The sequence below is a fragment of the Barbus barbus genome (assembly GCF_936440315.1).
Source record: "Barbus barbus genome assembly, chromosome: 9".
Lineage (NCBI taxonomy): Eukaryota > Metazoa > Chordata > Actinopteri > Cypriniformes > Cyprinidae > Barbus > Barbus barbus.
The window spans coordinates 5,381,052-5,402,531 of record NC_136737.1 but is presented as its reverse complement, the minus strand read 5'-3'; the positions used below and the strand labels follow the sequence as shown (position 1 = coordinate 5,402,531).

The window sequence follows — 21,480 nt, the reverse complement described above, 5'->3', positions numbered from 1 at the left end:
CATCTAAAACAAAACCACTTGTTTTCTACAGCTTTTAAAATTTGAGGATGTTTTGTGTGTGTTTTTACAGTTTTTTTACTATGTGACTTTGTACAGCACTTTGGTTAGTCCTGCGACTGTTTTTAAATGTGCTTTATAAATAAAAGAACCAGAACTAGACTATGCTAGAGATAGCATGTCCTGATCCAGCAGTTCACTTGAGATGAAGGGTTCTTCTCAAACAGAAGGCTGCATCCTACCGAGGTTGCGTCCTTCCTAGTTCAGTCCTTCGGAGGCTTGTAGGCTTGAGTCCTCCTCAGCAGAATGAGATGGTCTAGTAAGTACGTGTGGCTATGTCACATATGTTTCCCACCCTCACCGTCACGGTACAAAATTACTAATAAAACGTAATTTTGGAAAAATACTTTTGTATTACAAATCTTTGTTATTTGGCTTTCTATTAATGTAATACAATGAATCACAGTCGTATACAGTCTCCCAGTGGCTTACATTATTGGCAGTTTAGTGTTAAGTGAGTAATTTACATCAAAACAAAAGATAACATCTATGCTTTCATGTAACATTATTTTTGTCTTGCATTTCATAATAAATTCAGACAAGCTCAGTACTGACTAATTTTTTGTCAGTTTATTTTCGTGAATTGCAAAGTGTACAAAGGATTGTGGGTCATTGACGGTCACGAAGGATACATCGTGTGCCAGCGATAACCTTTAAGACAATCTTACCATGAGTTCTCGGGATAGTCCACTATTTATTTAGATGTCAATAGTTTTATTAATTTTATTTCAGTTTTAGTACTTCTACATACATTCTACCTTGGCAACTAACTGATAAAAATAAGTTTATTATTATTTTATTTCTGTAAACACCTTCAACACATCCACACTGAACTGCACACACTATCCATACAGTACTATTTACTTGAAGTTGCTCTGAGATTTTAAGTTAGTTACTCTAATTAAACCACGTATTCACATGATTACGGGTCTCTGATGTCCTGAATGGTCATGTGACATGCAAAACATCAACTAGGCCTATTTAGTTTCTGCATTAAATGATTGCACACACAAAAAAACAATTATATTGGATATTTTTAGTTAATTAAATGTTGAATTAAATTAGAAATTGTAAAGGAATTCTACTTACCTGATGAGATTTCTAAAAATCTTAACATACTGTGTTCATTATATCACTGTCCGTCTGTAGTTTGATCTTAGATGTTTGAAATACATTATTATTTCTCGTTGTCACATTAGACTTTCTTTTTGGGTCACATATAGCCTGCAGTACCTTAAACGTCCCGCTAGAGGTCATCAAACCATCACAGATTGCTCTATAATATTTAATATACTCAGATCAAACCTCTAAATACAACTATAAATTATAAACAAGATTCTATGACGACATTACTACGATTAATCAAAGTACAGTAAAATTTAAAATGCAGTAAATAAAATTTACATTTTATATGAATTGAATGAAATGTAACTTATTGGCACCTATCCTCTTGTTGATTTTATTGATAGCTGTATTTGAAATTAAATCCTTGTATATATTTCAATCTTTACAGAACTTGAAGATATGTCATAATATGTATGATATCTGCTTCTTGTCTCCTCCTCTTGTGGATCTGATGTCATAAACCAGAACAGCCACGGTAGCCACGCCCACCAGAGCAGAGACGACCAATCGGATCACAGCTTCAGTAGAACCACAGCAATAGACTTCTGGGGAAAAACAGAACTGTAGTTTCCAGCAAAGTCCCTGTGAGGTACTCAAAACTTAAAACATACTGTAATGTTATAAAAATGATCCCTATTTTGTGAAACAAAAAAATATGGCTGATTTAATTGGGCGTGTTTGAAAAAAATAACCGTATCAGCGCTGCTGTACCTGAACATGTGTGACAGAGTTGACTGATGTCCAGATGTTGAGTCTGGTTGCTGATGGGATTGTTGAGCACACAGCTGTAGGTGTTTTTATCCTGATATTCCACCTCCAGAGGTAGAGAGAGACTGATGCTGAGATCAGACACACTGATGCTGGACAATAAACTGTTTCCTTTGTACCAGGAGAGAGTCACATGACCCACATTCACCACTGAACACAACAATGAACAATATGATGATGATGATGATGATGATGATGATGATGATGATGAAGAACAGTGTGAAGAGTTACTGCTGATGACAGGAACAGGCAGACGAGCTGAAAACCACAAGAGAATATGGATAATAACAATGTCATTTGATTAATAATTTTTGTAATGTAATTAAAATATGATCTCACCACAGACAGAAACATTGAATTTCTTTGATGACAGTTTCAGTCCACTAATCTCTAGTTTATAGAGTCCTGCATGTTGAGTTGTGATGTTTGTGATGGTCAGAGATCCAGTTTGATTGTCCAGCTTCAGTCTGTCTCTGAATCTCCCATCGGGACCATTATATGTGGAGATTCCAGCTCGACTGATTTCAGCTATGAGAGAGTTTTCAGCTCCAAATTCCCACTGTATGTCATCGTTTTCATGTATTTCAGTAACATCAGTGTGTAGAAGAACAGAATCTCCCTCCATCACTGACACTGACTCACCAAACACACCTGTAGCATGAATAGGGCCAGATTTGACACAGATCAAGATTACTGTTGCTTTACAAAGCCTTCCATGACTTTTGTAGTTGTTCATTTTTACTGCAATTTTCTGCAGAGGATTTCCATTTGCATGTCATGTAACATCTGTTAAATTAATACATGCATTTGCATTGTAATATTTAACATTAAGATATTCATAACAGCAAAGAGAAAAAAGTGAGAAACTGAAAATCACTATATAGTCATTTAGAATATGTTCCATGTCTAGAAACATTTGAAACATAATCGAAACTGAAGTAGATTTCACAATAATGTCTGATTTATCTGTAAAAAACAGCCAATGAAAATGATCCTAGCTTATGACATTAAGCCATAAAAATATATGACTTACCAATCAGATGCCACAAACAGAACAAAACAATCATGTGAAACATTTTCTTCAGTCGTTGACGGAAGTCTGTTCTAATAAGAAAAAAAAAAACTCCCCTCGACAAAGTTAGACCCTCCTAGTTCACACACACACACACACACACACACACACGCGCGCTTTTTGAATATATTATAGTTATATACAATTTCTCATCTGGCTCTTGTGGAATCTTTAATCTTAATGTTGGAAAAATTCTCTGTTTTTATCATTTAACACTGAAAATGTTTGAAAGAAATTACTGGATATGCTAATATATGGAATATTATAGTGTAAATCTTCCTAGATTTTTAATCATTTGAAATGGCTGAAATATTTAAATCCTCTAAAATGTCGAGAATTGAAAAACAAACCAAAAAAAAGTAAAAACAGTCTATCACAATCACCAGTTTTACTTAAGTACCACTAGCAGCTCATCTGAGTCAAAGTGAAACCTGCCCGCGGTCTGTTTCCTTAGAAATGTGTTTGATTTGCTGGATGAACAGCTTGAAGGTGTGAGTGACCATGTGAGTTTAGTTCGTCGGTGAAGAGCTTCCTGTTGTTGTTGTGAATCTCACAGTCTGAAAGCATTGCTTAACAATGACATACAGTACTGAATCAGTCCATCAAAGCTGATGTTTGAAAAACAGCCAAATTAGACCCACAGGTCAGAGGTTAAACAAGATTATCACCCATTATGTATTACTGAAGACACAGATTGGCAGCTGGCACCAGCAAGGAGACTAGAATATGATATGAAGCCAAAATGGTGGACTAGAATTTTTACAGAAATGCAGCTTTGATGTGGGGGAACCTACAAATGGACATATGGTTATAAGTAAGATTGTTCATTTTAATACAAGAACATACGTATGATTTTGGCATTGGTGGGGACATAACAGCAGACAACAGACATTTAATTGTTTGATCAAAATTATTGCCAAGGACAATTTCCAAGTATGGAAACTATCCAAAGCTTTGTTAAAAGCAGTGAAAATCGTATCTCTGTATTCATTCATGTGTCCGCTTAAGGTGTAAATTTATGAGAGGGTTAACTTGACGGCATCTCTTACAAAAATGAACAATGGTTTTATTACAAAAGGTTACTATGGTTGAACGAGACGTGCAGATCCATTTGCAAGCTTTATTTCCAGACGTGGTCAAAACATCGGCAAACAGGTGTAACACAGACAAGACCAAGAGTAATGCTAGGGCAAGCGTGGGTCTTTGATTAGCAAACAATATCCAGAAGGTTTGAGAAGAGGGGTAATCCAATAACATGAGGTACAAACAGAGTCCGAACGGGGAGACAAGGGTTAATTCAAGATAAAGTTGTATCTTAACATTAGTTTATGTGCTGTGAATTAACATAAAAATGAAACAAATTAATGTTAGTATTAACTAACATTAAATAAGATTAATAAATGATTTTAAAATATATTGTTTCTTTTTAGTTCATGTTAGTTAATGCATTAACTAATGTTAACCAAAGAGAACTTAATGTAAATTGTTACCAATACTTTTTATGATATAGATAGATAGATATAGATATAGATATATTAGGGATGCACCGAAATGAAAATTCTTGGCCGAAGCTGAACAAAATGAAACACTGGGCCGAAGGCCGACTACTGAAGACGGTTTTTCGCATTTTTTTCCCCCATGTAGGCCTATTTTGCCATTTTCTTTACACCATTGCATAAATTAAATAGCCAAAATGTGCTTTTTACTGTTTTGCCCTGCATTTCAAATAAAAAAATCAATTACAAAACAACAATTTAAAAATATTTACTTAACACTGAACAGTGTATCAGTCTAACACTTACTCTATCAGACATACTAACAAAGCACAATTTAACTTGAAATTAATAAGTTACTAAAATAATATTTTTGGGCCATTTTTGAGACCCTCTTCTTGAATCCGGCATGTATTTCTTATTCTGTCAGTGAGAGATTAAGATACATAAAAGGTGTAATGATTTTCCTTTAAAGATTTTTAAAAATGATTTTAATGCTCTATAGGCATTTCTACAATAATTATGTAAAGGTCTACTGACAGTAAAGAACATTTCAGCTGATTTTATGCATTATTTTTCATTCTGATACACAGAGAGGCAGGTCAGGTACCTCATGTGGATTAAGGTTATGGCTTCATCTAGTGGTCATCATTGGTATTGCAGTCTTCAACTTAAAGAAAAAAATTAGTGATAGATTTAATTTTTTGTGGCCCCTGAGCATGATACATTTTTGAAACTAAGCATGTTTCCTCAAAATGACGTTTTCCCTGTATGCGACAAGTTTTTAAGTGTTTGGAAACTGCATTTTAAAGATATAAGAAAATTACTGCTCACTTTAATCACAATTTCAACACCGTTCAAGCTATCCAGAAGCCATTCGCAATTTAAGTGTTGGCATCATGTAGACAAAGTTTGTTGTGTATAGTTTAATTCTCATCTGAGGAGTATGCATTAATTCAGAGCCATAATTTGGCAAAATTCCACATGTATATTAAATTAGCCGACTATCTGTTGGTCGTAGCTAATGATTGTAAATTAGAAAGTTGTCCGGCTTGATGAGAACAATATATGTACCGAGTTTGGTGTCTGTAGCTAAAACTATTCTATTTTCAACAAGATGACAAACATGCCAGTCTTGTTTTTATGGTAAATTTTGAAGTATTTTTTAATTATTTTGATATTAATTTTTTTTATTTACTTATTTAATTTTATGCATTGGAATTTCGCAACCTTTTATATAGTTACTGTTGAGTTTCGATACTGTCCCAGACAGCACCATAGTGCTGGCCCGGATCCGGTGTTCTGTCGATTTTTCCTACCTTATCAGATTTTCCTACCGTAGCGTAAAATTACAGCTATATCTATCGATCCATCCTACCTCATCAAAAAATCCTACTGCGGGTTTCTGCTTCGCGCCTGTGACTACGTGAAATAATTAAGTGTAACTTTGCTGTAGATACTTATTAGGCAATGATGTATTTACACTGCCAAGAACATAATCAGATTGTGCTACCGCTATAGAATAAACAGGTAGGATGTTTTTACAGCTCAAAATACCTCGTCAGATTGTGCTACCACTATAGAATAAACAGGTAGGATGTTTTTACAGCATAAAATACCTCGTCAGATTGTGCTACCACTATAGAATAAACAGGTAGGATGATTTTACAGCTCAAAATACCTCGTCAGATTGTGCTACCACTATAGAATACACAGGTAGGATGTTTTTACAGCTCAAAATACCTCGTCAGATTGTGCTACCACTGTAGAATAAACAGGTAGGATGTTTTTACAGCTCAAAATACCTCGTCAGATTGTGCTACCACTGTAGAATAAACAGGTAGGATGTTTTTACAGCATAAAATACCTCGTCAGATTGTGCTACCACTGTAGAATAAACAGGTAGGATGTTTTTACAGCATAAAATACCTCGTCAGATTGTGCTACCACTATAGAATAAACAGGTAGGATGATTTTACAGCTCAAAATACCTCGTCAGATTGTGCTACCACTATATAATAAACAGGTAGGATGATTTTACAGCTCAAAATACCTCGTCAGATTGTGCTACCACTGTAGAATAAACAGGTAGGATGTTTTTACAGCTCAAAATACCTCGTCAGATTGTGCTACCACTGTAGAATAAACAGGTAGGATGATTTTACAGCTCAAAATACCTCGTCAGATTGTGCTACCACTGTAGAATAAACAGGTAGGATGATTTTACAGCTCAAAATACCTCGTCAGATTGTGCTACCACTATAGAATAAACAGGTAGGATGTTTTTACAGCTCAAAATACCTCGTCAGATTGTGCTACCACTATAGAATAAACAGGTAGGATGATTTTACAGCTCAAAATACCTCGTCAGATTGTGCTACCACTATAGAATAAACAGGTAGGATGATTTTACAGCTCAAAATACCTCGTCAGATTGTGCTACCACTATAGAATAAACAGGTAGGATGTTTTTACAGCATAAAATACCTCGTCAGATTGTGCTACCACTATAGAATAAACAGGTAGGATGATTTTACAGCTCAAAATACCTCGTCAGATTGTGCTACCACTATAGAATAAACAGGTAGGATGTTTTTACAGCATAAAATACCTCGTCAGATTGTGCTACCACTATAGAATACACAGGTAGGATGTTTTTACAGCTCAAAATACCTCGTCAGATTGTGCTACCACTGTAGAATAAACAGGTAGGATGTTTTTACAGCTCAAAATACCTCGTCAGATTGTGCTACCACTATAGAATAAACAGGTAGGATGTTTTTACAGCTCAAAATACCTCGTCAGATTGTGCTACCACTGTAGAATAAACAGGTAGGATGTTTTTACAGCATAAAATACCTCGTCAGATTGTGCTACCACTGTAGAATAAACAGGTAGGATGTTTTTACAGCTCAAAATACCTCGTCAGATTGTGCTACCACTATAGAATAAACAGGTAGGATGTTTTTACAGCATAAAATACCTCGTCAGATTGTGCTACCACTGTAGAATAAACAGGTAGGATGTTTTTACAGCTCAAAATACCTCGTCAGATTGTGCTACCACTATAGAATAAACAGGTAGGATGTTTTTACAGCTCAAAATACCTCGTCAGATTGTGCTACCACTGTAGAATAAACAGGTAGGATGATTTTTGTTTTTAAATCTATAGTTCCTGGACAGATGTTACAAACTCTAAAATCAGATGATAATATAAATTTGAATTTTATTGAATATAAATTTGAAAGATTAGTTATTGAGATTATGTATAATAACGCAGAACAATATGAAAAAGTGAAATAAATTCATTAAGTCATGAATTCATTTTAAAAGTTTAATATCATACACCACAGAGGCACATAATAAAAAATATGAAAAACAACAGCTATTATTAATAGGAATATGAACTAAATTAGACCACATAGTGCTGCAGAATGATTCGATTCAAGTCATACAGGGAAATACTCTCATAAAATAATTAATTTGTTCTCCACACATTTTTTACACAAACACATTTAGGCTATTCTTTTTGAATTTGCAACATTCAAAATGTGCCCATCTATTGCAGCTCTCACACTGTACCTGAAAATAAAATTGATGAATATGAGTAAATTTGTATATCTAAAATATAAAAATATATAAAACGTATATTAAATATTAATATATAAAAGTATAAATATTTCAAACTTTGCAATTAATATGATTTGTTTTTCATTTAAAGAGCAAAAAAAATTTTTAAAAGACAATTAATTACACACACTGAAAACAACAACAACAACAAAAAAAAACAGTAGTTTCATGTTTGTATACCATTTCCATTATGCTTTTGTTAGGATCGTTTTCCAGCATGCTGCAAACCACACAGTACTCCTCCGCATTACCTATAAACAAATTTGTTAACATTAAATTGTTACATATGAATTAATTGGGCGATCATGTCATAATGCACTACGTCAGTATACACACCATGAAAAATACAATCTCAGATGTGTTCTGAAATGAAAATAAATCACTCTTGCATTACTTTCTGCCACTTTCAACTTATTTTCTACAGTTTTTTCCCCTCTATCCCCTAGATAGCATCTACAGAGCTATACTACATGACATACATTACAATGGTATTACAGAATTACAACAGCACGCACCTCGACATCTAAGAAGTGTGCAGGCTATTTTCATGCGTGCTGAGCTAACTTCTTCAGATGTAGTCTGAACATGGCTGTCAGCAAGTATTGTTCAGCAAACTGAAACATTAATTGACAGACGATATTAATCCAATTCATTATAACATTTTCATACCTGAAGCCACTTTTGTAAATTCATACCAATTCATACAACACATTCAATACCAAAACTCCACAACTGCTGGAATCCATCTGCAGGTTGTGTTTTAGGGTCTGTAAATTTGTGTTTGCTCATCACACCTTCTCAGTTTTAAAAAATTCCTAGATTTGGTTGAGACGTTTAGAAATGAATAAACGTAAATATTTTAAACAAAGATGAAACAGTTCTAACAGTGTTACCTCCAATTCCGCAGAATTCTATGTTCATAAGAACCTTCATTTCCCATTGGGTCGATCAGTAGGAGTGTTTTTTCAGGCATGTTGATAATCTAGAATGTAATGTCATGTAATCATAAATAAGTATGTAATATTTTTTTAGATGCCCAATGGAATAAATAAACCTTTAAATTTTATATATATATATATATATATATATATATATATATATATATAAACAATTTATTTTGATGGCCCCCTTAGTCTATTGACTATAATCAATTTTGTAACTACTAATCAGCTAACTCTCATTAGAGTATTAGTAGACTTAGGTTAAGGTTACAGTTGGAAGAGTAAATTGACGTACTTGCAAAGCTGCTTATAGTCAGTGTGTCTGTTGGGGAACCATCAAAATAAAGTGTTAACAGCTCTTTAGCAGATATTCTACTCCAATGACTGCTATTTTACTTAACAGTTACTTAACAACAGCTGTCTAAAGGGTACCATCAAAATAGTCAAACTGATATTAAAATAAAAAAAGGTCAAAGCAAATGTGTCATATTACACATTCACCTGATCAGATATCTGATCTTATGGCTGTTTGAGACAATTATTATTATTATTATTATTTATAAGTGGTCTTTGTCGGCTTTAAGTAAAGTAACATAAGTAACATGGCAAGATATGGGACTTATAATACATTGACTATGAGAAATATAATCCATTGTAACTTGGATGCATACTGTTAAGAGCTTCATAGAAAGTGTTACCAAGTTATATTATAATTTCACCTGCAAGGTACTAAAAAATGCACACGCACCACAAGAATCCAGTGTGCTCCAACATTCACAGGGCACAGCCAAATGTCCTCAACGGGGAACTTCATCTGTGAAAAGTGTTTAATAACAAGTCTGTGATGGTTCCAAAACATGTAAATAATATCTACTTTACTTTTTGGAAAGCTAAATTACCTTCTTTAGGTATCTGAAATGTCCAGAAAACAACGAAGATGCAACAACTGCACAAAGCTGATGTACATGGTTCTAAAAAAAAAACTATATATATCTGAAAGTATGTAAAAAGAAATTAGTATTCCTAATTGAGTAGACATTCTATACATGCCTGTTGTTTTTCAATGAGGTATGCATCAATTACCTATATTAAGAAAGAGATGCATGAATATAAATAAACTTTTTTTGTGAAAAAACAACAACAACAACAACATCTTTATCAGTTGGTTGACTGTTAAAATTCCTTTGTGTTCAGCAGAACAAAGACATTCATACAGGTTTGGAACTACTTGATTGTAAGTAAATGATGACAGAATTGTTTCATTTTTGGGTGAACTATCCCTTTAACTTAACAAGTTGAGTGCGATAGGTTGCCTTATTTTTTATTTTTATTTTTTTTTGTTAGGTCAACTTTTTGCGTTTGTTTGTTTGTTTTTTATTATTTTTTATTTTTTGTACAGTGTAACTATAACGGAGTAGGTCTATTTTACATCAAATAATTTTGAAATGGTTCACTAATCAGATTATCATAGCCTGACTAATCATATAGCCTTACTTTTCAATGAAAAATGATAACAAAGATGATCCCTCGTGCTAGCTGGCAACTTAATGTGACATTAAACAGTTCTCATTACTGCTAGCTGTCTTGGTATAATAAAACTAACAGAAATAGTCAAAAACTTACCTTACATTAAGAAATCCACGCGCGAGTAGTAAAAAAATATGGGCGTGTTGTTCAGCGTGACAAAAATGACGCAATAGCGATGTGCGCATGCGCTGTAAGCCCTGGTAGGACAATCTGACGGGTAGGATAGAATGTCAGCACACATCTGTCCCGTGTGATGCGTGCCGGATGCGGGCTGTCTGAGGTTTGCATGAATGAACCTGAGAGAAAACCAAAAGTTCTTGCATGTGCAAGGAAATGACGACTTCCACTTCTTAAGATCACGGAACTGTGAAAAGGATCAATGGCGGATTTGATTAGAGAGATGAAAACTAAATTTACCGTAACTTTATTTGCAGTGTTTGCATTACTTCTGCACGGTAAGACATTTACTTTTTACAGTTCGTCTTTGTCAACGATGAAAAAACAATGACTGAATAGTTTTAGACGTATTTTACTTAACTTCGAAATATCCATTCACAGATTTGCGTCACGCCGCTTCCCCAAACTTACTAGAGAAGTGTGGTAAAGGCTAATACGTCTGTAAATAAATACCATTTTAAATCACGTCTCGCACACTTTATGGGACACGATCGTTTACAAATATGGGCAACCCCGAATTGGTATATGAAAGCAATATTTTGAATAAAAACATGAAATTGCATTATTCGAGTCGTAATTTTGTAGGAAATTACAAGAAGGTATTTTTGCATCCCTTTGAAGCATTGGTCTCAAACTCAATTCAGAGCCACAGCTCTGAGGAGTTTAGCTCAGCTAGAAGTTTTCAGTTTTATAGATATACTCATGTTCTGTTTAATTGCATGTGTTACATTGTGAATTCAGAAAGATTTGTCTATGATCTGTAGAAGAAAAAATATATATATTTGTGCCCTTGGACCACAAAACCAGTCATAAGGGTCCATAGTTGAGATTATATATCTTCTGAAAGCTGAATAAATAATCTTTCCATTGATGTATGGTTTGTTAGGAATCAGACAATATTTGGCTGAGATGCAACTATTTGAAAATCTGGAATCTGAGGGTTAATATATTAAAATATTGAGAAAATCGCCTTTAAAGTTGTCCAAATTAAGTCCTTATCCATGCATATTAATAAACAAAAATATTATTTTTATATATTTACAGTAGGAAATTTACTAAATGTCTTCATGGAACATGATTTTTAATATCCTAATGGTTTTTGGCATAAAAGAAAAATTAATAATTTTGACCCATATGTATTTTTGGGTATTTCTACAAATATACCCATGCTACTTATGACTGCTTTTTTGGTTCAGGGTCACATATGTCTTTCTATTTTCTTAAGAGATTTACAATTAGCTGTTTATTTCTTCTCCAGGTGCGTCTGATGTTGCCACGGACACCGTGTCGGTGTTTGCGATGAAGGGAGAATCAGTCACTCTTCACACTAACATTACAATAAACCAACGAGAAAGATTTAAATGGTATTTTATTGATGGCCTCATCGCTCAAATCAATGGAGATCTCCGTTATATCTGCACAGATGTTCAGTGTAATAAAGAAGATGAGAGATTCAGAGACAGACTGAAGCTGGATCACCAGACCGGGGATCTTACGATCACAAACATCAGCACCTCAGATAATGGGGTTTATCATCTACAGATCTTCAGGAGCAGCCACGTTGGAAACGCTTTCAAAGTTGTTGTTAACGGTGAGTCATTAATGGATGTTTAAATAATTTTTTTAATCGATTGACAGCACTAAATATGATTAAATATTGCAGCCAGTACTGTAAACTGTGCTGAATTACAGTCAGGCAACACAAACCTGCTTTATGATTTAAAGCAATATCACTCACTAGAACATACAGAAAGAAATACATTTTTCTATGAACATATTTAATTTGTTGTCATGTTCTGAGTAGTTTAAAAGCACAATTACCTTTGTGGTTTGTACAACTTTCACTTAGGAACAAAAATCTGCCTTTAAACTTTATTGTGATAATTACCAATATCGACCGATATGAAAAAAATGTCTTTTGCCACATCGCCCAGCTCTATACGTCTTGAATTGAAATTTCTACGTCTGTAAGAATAAAGATAGACGCACACAGATCTTTTAAGCATAAATCATTTTGTATTTTTTCCATTTTTGCAGTTAATGTTGCTTCTAATCATTTTCTCAAGATCCAGGAAATTAATATGCTAAATAATCTTTCATGGTTTGTTCTTGTTATAGGGTTTCTGGTTGTCTAACAGCTCCTGGTTTGTGTTTCAGATGCTCCTGCTGATATGAAGAGAAAGTCACTGATGGAGGGAGAATCTGTCACTTTAGACACTCCTGAAGCGAAAACCCCAAATTATGTGATGACATGGTATTTTAATGACACTCGCATCGCTGAAATCACTGGAGATCGGAGTAAAATCTGTGAAGATGTTCAGTGTGATGAGAGATTCAGAGACAGATTGAAGCTGGATCATCAGACTGGATCTCTGACCATCACAGACACCAGAACCACAGACTCTGGACTTTATCAACAACAGATCAAATCCAGCAGAAAGCGCTACAGTACCACCAGCATTAAGAGCTTCAGTGTTTCTGTGACTGGTGAGTATAATTACGGCTATATGGATGAAAAGCATCTCTTACAGGGGAATGTGAAGATAAATATCATTACTTTTTATTGTATACTTGATTGCATTGGTGCTTTTGACATCACTGTATGAAACCGACTCCCTCAGACCTGCTGATATCGTATACTGTTTGTTTGTTATAGATATGACATATTCACTAATGACCGTCTCTTCTGTTCCAGATTCAGGCCTGTCTTCAGCTGTTAAGGCAGGAATATATTTAGCTGTTCTTCTGATGACGGCTGCAGCTGCTGTCGGTGTGATTTTCTATCACCTCAGGAGCTCCAAAAAGGGCAAGTATTACCTGCAGATAATATAGTGAGAGGAAAACACCTTTATTTGCAAAATTAGCATTTAACTGTGTACGATTTCATTCATTTCTGTAGCTGTGAATAACAGTATTCGTTTGTCGTTCTTTAACTTCTGTGATTTGTTGTTTTCGTACAGATGAAGAAATCCCTCAAGATCGGAGAGGATCCCAACAGGATCAGAGTGAAGATACTGATGCATTATTCCCAGTTATGTGAAGTGGTTGATCCCAGCGGCTTGTGATCTTAAGCTGCAACTTAGGCCCCGTTTACACTGTCAGTTAAATGTGACCCAATTCCGATTTGTTTTACTCATATGTGACACAGATCGGATCTGTTCTGTGACAGTGTAAACAGAAACAGCCCATGCTTTCGGATATTTCGAGATCGGTTTCATGCCTCTTCCATATGTGGATATAAATCGGGATGTGTCAATGCGACTGTCATGTAAACAAGCAGATAGGATTTTCTGAGGCATCGCGTTCTGTAAGTCATTAAAACTTGACAATTTTGTACTTCTCCGCGGTTTAATGACGTTATATGTGACCCATGCTGGCAAAATGAGTGTAAATGCACGGGCTATTTTGACCTACAGGCAAAAAAAAAAAATTTGAGGTTTTCACAAAAATTAGTTCATTAAGCCCTCGTTTAGTGATCCCAAAAATATATACCGTTATTGGAAGCATAGGTCATTTTAGTGATGTGAACATCTGTATGTCTTAAATTATGTATTCTAACGATTTGAAAGTTGCAGCTTATAAAACTGGAGTTTATTTATTTGGCATATATCTTCATAAAAAGTGACAAACTCCACGTTTGTCACTTTTTATGAAGATATATGCCAAATAAATAAACTCCAGTTTTATAAGCTGCAACTTTCACCATAAGAAAAACACCATAAGAAGTTTTTCCGATATTTCTGATATACCAAATTGTCTGATATTTCCTGGCAGTCATATTATTTTAATTTACCCCTATCATAAACACACAATAGCTTTACGGTTTACTGAACAGTGATTAGAAAATGATATCTTATTAGTTAGCCGGCTATTAAACAATGATGAAGTTTTATTAACATATAGAGAATTTTTAAACAAATTTAAAATGCCTAAGAAATTTGCGGTTATAATGGATATACAAACGTGCTGGAATGGTTTGAAATAGATATTTATTACTCCTGCAATTTCTGTAAAGCTTCTATATGCTTGCTATATATGCTATTTTTCATTGCACATATTTAATGAACATTTAATTAAGAAAAATTGGACATTGCTGTAAAACTAAATGGATTTGACATATTAATACACTTTAATGATCATGGTATCGATAAAGCTTATCTGGTACAATTATTAATATACATAGGAACGTTTCATATTTTAAAATGATTTCAAGTTTTATTTAAACGCTTTACAAAAAACTGTAAAAAGGCAATAATGTGTGTATGTATTTGTTATGGTTTATTGTAATTTTTATTGTATTTTTTTTATTTAGTTTCTTTTGTCTGCTTAGGGATGGATATTTCTCATTGTAGGCCTTTGTTCTTGGTCGTGGCAGTAATTTTAATAATAGGGGAAGGTATGGTTAGCGAGTCGGACTCGTAAGGTTGCGGGTTCGAGTCTCGGGCCGGCAGGGATTGTAGGTGGGGGGAGTGAATGTCCAGCGCTCTCTCCACCCTCAATACCACGACTGAGGTGCCCTTGAGCAAGGCACCGAACCCCCAACTGCTCCCCGGGCGCCCCAGCATTGGCACTGGGTGTGTGTTCACTGCTGTGTGTGTGTGTTCACTGCTGTGGGTGTGTGTTCACGGTGTGTGTGTTCACTGCTGTGTGTGTGCACGGTGTGTGTGTGTTCACGGTGTGTGTGTGTTCACTGCTTTGTGTGTGCACTTTGGATGGGATAAATGCTGAGCACAAATTCCAAGTATGGGTCATCATATACTTGTCCACATGTCACGTCACTTTCCCTTTCACTAATAATAAGCTTTACGGTTTACTGCACTTTGCTATTGTAGTTATAGCTGAAAATTTCTCTTTTTTTCACTTTTATTTTAGAAGTTATTTTCTATTGATATTGTTTTTGATAAAACTGTGAATAAATTATGTGCTGAAATTGAATAAACTGTTTAAATGTTAGAAGTGTTGTTTATTTAAACAAGTTATATTTTCAGTGAAAAGATCTTGGTTGGTAAGCATGTACCAGTGTTATTTTAGTATCTTTAATATACTATTAGTTGTCTGTAATATTTTAAATTTGATTTTCCGTTGTAATTTTGTCTCTTTTGTTTGTTTGTTGTTTTTTAAATGTCCATAGAAATAAAAAAATTTAATATCAGTTTCACTTTATTTTCAGTATATATATATATTATATTTTTTGAAAAGGCAAAAATATGTTTTTAATAGCTTTTTTAATAGGACCCTGGATATATGGAAATTTCCCAGGATGATTTTGTGTTTTGAACCACTTCAGGTGAATTTGTATAAACCTCCAGAAAATGTAATTAATCAATTCATTTGCTGAAGTTCCACTATAGACATTAAAATATAGGCTACTGCATGTGTTGGATAGCCTATCTATTTTAAATTGATATTTAAACTAAGACCCGGGCCAGCATCCACAAAACATCTTAAAGCTAAAAGTAGCTCCCAACTTGCCGATTTAGGAGAAAATCTTAAAAATAGTGGGCATGTCAGTCCTAAATTTAGGACTCCTAAATTTGCTCTAAGAGTAAATCACAAAGCGTTTTAGCGCTAATCTAGCTCCTAAATCTGAGAAATTTTAAAATTTATTTTCATTAACCAGTTGGGCAAAAAATAACAGCTGTTCTTGCATCCAGTTTTTATTATTATTATTATTTATTTATTACATTTGCATGTATTATCAGCCATTATTATTCTACTCTGTTAATTAAAAGGCTGTTTATATGCATATACTAATTGTTTTTGAGAAGCACACATGTAAGAGGCTGACAATTAGCTGGCCATATAGGCTGCTTGTTAAATTAGTGACACCTATCCTGCGTTTAAATTTTTTTATTTGAATGTTGCAATTGACATTTTATTTTGAAACCTTTATTTGAATACAGCAGCATATTGCACTCTACAATATTTCTATGAATAAATCTTTGACAGAGACTATCAGGGTTTTGTTAGGATCGGACAATATTTTGCCGAGATACGACGATTTGAAAATCTGCAATCTGAGGGTGCAAAAAAATCTAAATATTGAAAAAAATCGCTTTTGAAGTTGTGCAAATGACGTTCTTAGCAATGCATATTACTAATCAAAAATTACGTTTTGATATACGGTATAGGAAATGTATCTAAAATATCTGCAAAATATCCAAACGGAACATATGTTTACTTAATATCCCAATGATTTTTGGCATAAAATCAATCATTTTGACCCAATCAATGTATTGTTGGCGATTGTATACCCGTGCAACTTATGACTGGTTTTGTGCTCCAGGGTGAAATATGGGTAGCAAAATTTATTTTTAAATATAATATGCAAAATTGCAATGCAATATAGAAAAATGGCAATGTGTTTCTGCATTTAAATTGACATTTTCCCATGCATATGTCAATGTACTGTATTTACTACGATGTGCAAAGTGTTTAATAATTCATACACATTGTTTTGCTTCAAAGTGAGCTTTGTATTACTGTGATTCAGCACAGAGCTGGTTTGTTTGGTTCATTAGAACTCATTAGAATTTGAAATCCTTGTAGAGAAAATTTATTGGAAAAATACTCCCATAGTTTATGAATCTGGTTGTCAGTTTTGCACTTTATTTACAAGTTTGTATTGCATTGTAATTATATAATTCTACTGTTGGTTTTAATAACAGAATGTGGTTAATCTTAGATTTTTGACATCGCCTATATTGTTATTTCTCTTTGTCACTTTATCAGACTCGCTTTTTGGTTCACATATTATCTTAAATATGTGCAGTCCTCATTAAGCTCAAACTGCATCATACAGACATAAAATGTATCTGCAGTTCTTCAAACTGTCCGCTAGAGGTCCCTAAAACATCACAGATAGCTCTATAATATTTAATCTACTAAAATCAGGTATCTAAATACAATTTATATACAATTGTAATCCATAAACGAGTTTATGATGAGAATAATACGATTAAACAAAGTACAACATGCAACAAATGATACTGGAATGGCACATTGATTTTATTGATAATTGTATTTCAACTGGAGTTTAAATTTAGATTGTAGGTCTATATATATTTTATATTTACAGACTAAAGCTCCAAGATCTCACAATTTTTAGTCTCCTCCGCTTGTAGATCTGACATCATAAACCAGAAAAGCCAAAGTAGCCACACCTACCAAAGCAGAGAGGACCAATCGGATCACAGCTTCAGAAGCATTACAACAATGACTATGGCCTTCTGAGAGAGAGAGAGAGAGAGAGAGAGAGAGAGAGAGAGAGAGAGAGAGAGAGAGAGAGAGAGCAAATAACCAATAATGAAACGGATTTGTGATATTCAACCAGCTGACTTTAGTCTCATTATGACAATTTAGCAAAATCCCACTTCTGCTATACAGAAAAGTTTTCCTAGTTCTCTATGAAAAAAAACAACCTATTAATATCAGCGCTGCCGTACCTGAACATGTGTGACAGAGTTGACTGATGTCCAGATGTTGAGTCTGGTTGCTGATGGGATTGTTGAGCACACAGCTGTAGGTGTTTTTATCCTGATATTCCACCTCCAGAGGTAGAGAGAGACTGATGCTGAGATCAGACACACTGATGCTGGACAATAAACTGTTTCCTTTGTACCAGGAGAGAGTCACATGACTCACATTCACCACCGAACACAACAATGAACAATATGATGATGATGATGATGAAGAACATTGTGAAGAGTTAGTGCTGATGACAGGAACAGGCAGGCGAGCTGAAAACATGAGAGAAATATGGATAATAACAATTAAGTCTTTCATCTTTTTAAACATTCTACATATAACGTAGCCTATGCTGTAAATAACGTCTTATTCACCATAGACAGAAACACTGAATGTCTTTAGTGATAGCTTTGCTCCTCTCATCTCTAGTTTATAACGTCCAGCGTGTTGAGTTGTGGTGTTTGTGATGGTCAGAGATCCAGTTTGCTTGTTCAGTTTCAGTCTGTCTCTGAATCTCCCATCAAGAACACCATCATATGTGATGAAGATTCCAGTAGCTCTGTTGATTTCAGCAATCTTTTCGGCTCCAAAATTCCACATTATGTCATCATCTTCATGTATTTCAGTAACGTCAGTGTTTAAAGTGACAGAATCTCCTTCCATTTTTGAAACCGACTGTATTTCATTTGTCTCAGCACCAAACACACCTGATGAATATGAACAGGTTTCGTCAGAAATTAGACTCTTGTAGGTTTACAAAGGCTAAAGTCAAGTTGTAAATTGTAATGTTTACATGTAAATCGAAAATTTCCTTGACTTCTGTAGTAGTATTTTTTTTTTTCCATTTTTATCTCATGCAACAACCCCCCCCCCCCCCCACACACACACACACACACACACAAATACATTTATAACTTACCAATCAGATGACCCCAATACAAACAGAACAAAACTAACATGTGAGACATTTTCATTGAATGTTCAGTCAGAAGTTTGAGCTAATAAGACTGTCTGCTAAAAATAATCAAACTGATGTCACCAACCACAGCAGTACTATTAAACTGGTGTGTGAATCCTCCCACAATATTTGATCCTCCTAGTACACACACACACACACACACACACACAAACACACACACACACACACACAGAGAATAGTTATATAATTGTTCTTCTAGTTCTTACTGGATCTTTAACTGTTCTTAATGGGTGAAAACATTATTTTAATCATCTAAAATTGATCATGTTTGAAAGGAACTACTAGCTACGTTAAATATATAAAGTATAAGAATGAAATAATGTGAAATCGTCCTGAAATTTCATTGTAAAATAGAGATTTCTGAATTTAAAATTGTTGTAATCAACTCAATTTACAAAAAAACAAAAGTAAAAATTTTTTTGACTCTAGCAGCTCAACAGAGTCAAATTGAAACCTGCCATGGTTGGTTTTCTTCACATGTGTGATCTGGATCTGCTTTCAGGGCAAACAGCTTTGGCAGGAAAGTGGCCATTTCTTTGATGTGCGTTTGGTTTGTAGGTGAAGAGCATCTTCCTGTCCTGCTTTTATGAACCAGTCTGACTTTAGACAGAATTGCTGACAGCTGATTATCGCTCAACATTTAACCTACAATACTCTGAACTGAAAAGCGACCATTTATTCTTTAATCTGCAGGCACATTAGACCACAATAAGAAACTGTGTTTGACACAGAGGAAGAAAACACATTAACCATGTAGCCAGACCATTATTCATTGGTTAATATTTCTGTTTAACTTGATTAACACGCCTGATGATGATTCAATTAAAAAGTAGAACTGAGCCTATTTACTGATGGCTTATGAGACCTTTCGAGTGTGGGCCCGATTCCCCTTGACACCAGAAGGTCTCTATATGACATGCTGGTGGTGGTAATGTTAGCAGTCTCAAACAGGGGAGGGTGAGAAGTAGTATCTGTAGGAGATGATGAGTTGCACACAGATTATACTCTGCAGCATTGTGGCGCTTCCATAAATGGCTTTGCCCTTCGGCCAGAACGTCAATTCCTCATCACATAGTGTAATGCTCCATCTACAGGAAACTCAGAGCACATTTTTAAAGATTCTCTTAAAGAATAAAACTGGCTTTGAAACATACACAAATTTAAGTTAAAGTGAAAAACCAAAAAGCCCAAAATCTCAAATTTAACAGGTGCATGAAAAAACTGTGTTTTTGCCTGCAGTGTCTCCCCTTAAGGAAAATAAATGTCATTTAGTCACAAGTTTTAAGAATAAGTTCATAACATTCATAACATCCTCTATTCCAGCATTACAGATGAAGAAATCGCAGAAATGCCTCTGGAAGTTAAGAGGTTAAAAATGCCATACTGGAGCGCACTTATGTGACACACAGTAGATCACCCAGTAAAAAAGGTCCTAGAGAAAAGCTGGGAAAATGAAGAAAAAATTTAAATAAATAAATCACACACACACACACACATATACACACCGAGAATCAAGGCCGTAGCTGGGGTTTGCATAGCCCAGATTGTACAAGTGGGCCCTGTTTGAAATTGTTTAAATTGTATGTATGTTCGTAAGGCAGCATTTTTCAGTTTTCGGATGCAGCTGTGTGCAGAAGTCCTTCGCTACTCGAACCAGCCAGCTATGAGGCCACTGAGGTCCGGACCTCGGTAAATGTTTCATGTTCAAAAATAAAATTAGTTCTCTGAATGACTAATTTGCTGAACATGAATGTCTGCATGACATGTATAATTCAGTTTAGACAATTGTAGCGTCCGTGGTATAAAAATGATCATTGCGAGATGCTGACGAAGTAAACAAGTCTCTTTGAGAGAGTTGTGAGTGAGGACGCGGGCGCAGCCTCCGTGTTGCCAGATCCAGCTATTATAAGCATTTTAGCACTTTAAGTTAATAAAGTAGGAACTTGTAGTTTAGGGTCAGCAATATCTTTATCTTATCTTATTTGCAAAAGATTTGAAATAATTTCAGTTTATTTTTATTTTTTCATTTTTAGTAGCAATATCTAGCAACACTGCATCACTCAAACTGACAGTAATCAAAAAGCCCATGGACAGGTTATTGCTGACAGGATACGACATTCGGGAAGGGAAATGCAAAACTATCATTGACACTGTCACAAATAAGACACTGTGTCGAAACGTCAGTTTCGCATCAGCCATCCCTACCCATATTAGGGATAAGGGGAGTTCTCTGCTTTCGGGGCA

General features: G+C 34.7%; 3 protein-coding genes across 3 annotated transcripts; 1 reads left to right on the top strand and 2 right to left on the bottom strand.

The window, feature by feature from the left end:
• Window positions 1-621: 621 nt before the first annotated feature.
• On the bottom strand, window positions 622-3,050 carry LOC306874942 (SLAM family member 9-like). Its single transcript, XM_079425279.1, has 4 exons — window positions 2,984-3,050; window positions 2,290-2,601; window positions 1,894-2,208; window positions 622-1,727 (listed from the first exon to the last, which is right to left on the bottom strand). The coding sequence occupies exons 1-4, from the start codon at window positions 3,024-3,026 to the stop codon at window positions 1,585-1,587; spliced, it is 813 nt and encodes a 270-aa protein (XP_079281405.1). The 5' UTR covers window positions 3,027-3,050; the 3' UTR covers window positions 622-1,584.
• A 7,863-nt stretch (window positions 3,051-10,913) lies between these two features.
• Window positions 10,914-15,941, top strand: LOC306874924 (uncharacterized protein). Its single transcript, XM_079425256.1, has 6 exons — window positions 10,914-11,068; window positions 12,049-12,381; window positions 12,948-13,277; window positions 13,486-13,596; window positions 13,751-14,425; window positions 14,500-15,941. The coding sequence occupies exons 1-5, from the start codon at window positions 10,993-10,995 to the stop codon at window positions 13,828-13,830; spliced, it is 930 nt and encodes a 309-aa protein (XP_079281382.1). The 5' UTR covers window positions 10,914-10,992; the 3' UTR covers window positions 13,831-14,425; window positions 14,500-15,941.
• Window positions 15,942-17,775: 1,834 nt separating this feature from the next.
• LOC306874949 (uncharacterized protein) lies at window positions 17,776-18,960 on the bottom strand. The gene is made up of 3 exons (XM_079425287.1): window positions 18,632-18,960; window positions 18,236-18,529; window positions 17,776-18,019 (listed from the first exon to the last, which is right to left on the bottom strand). Exons 1-3 carry the CDS (start codon window positions 18,918-18,920, stop codon window positions 17,895-17,897), a joined length of 708 nt encoding a protein of 235 aa, XP_079281413.1. The 5' UTR covers window positions 18,921-18,960; the 3' UTR covers window positions 17,776-17,894.
• Window positions 18,961-21,480: the final 2,520 nt, after the last annotated feature.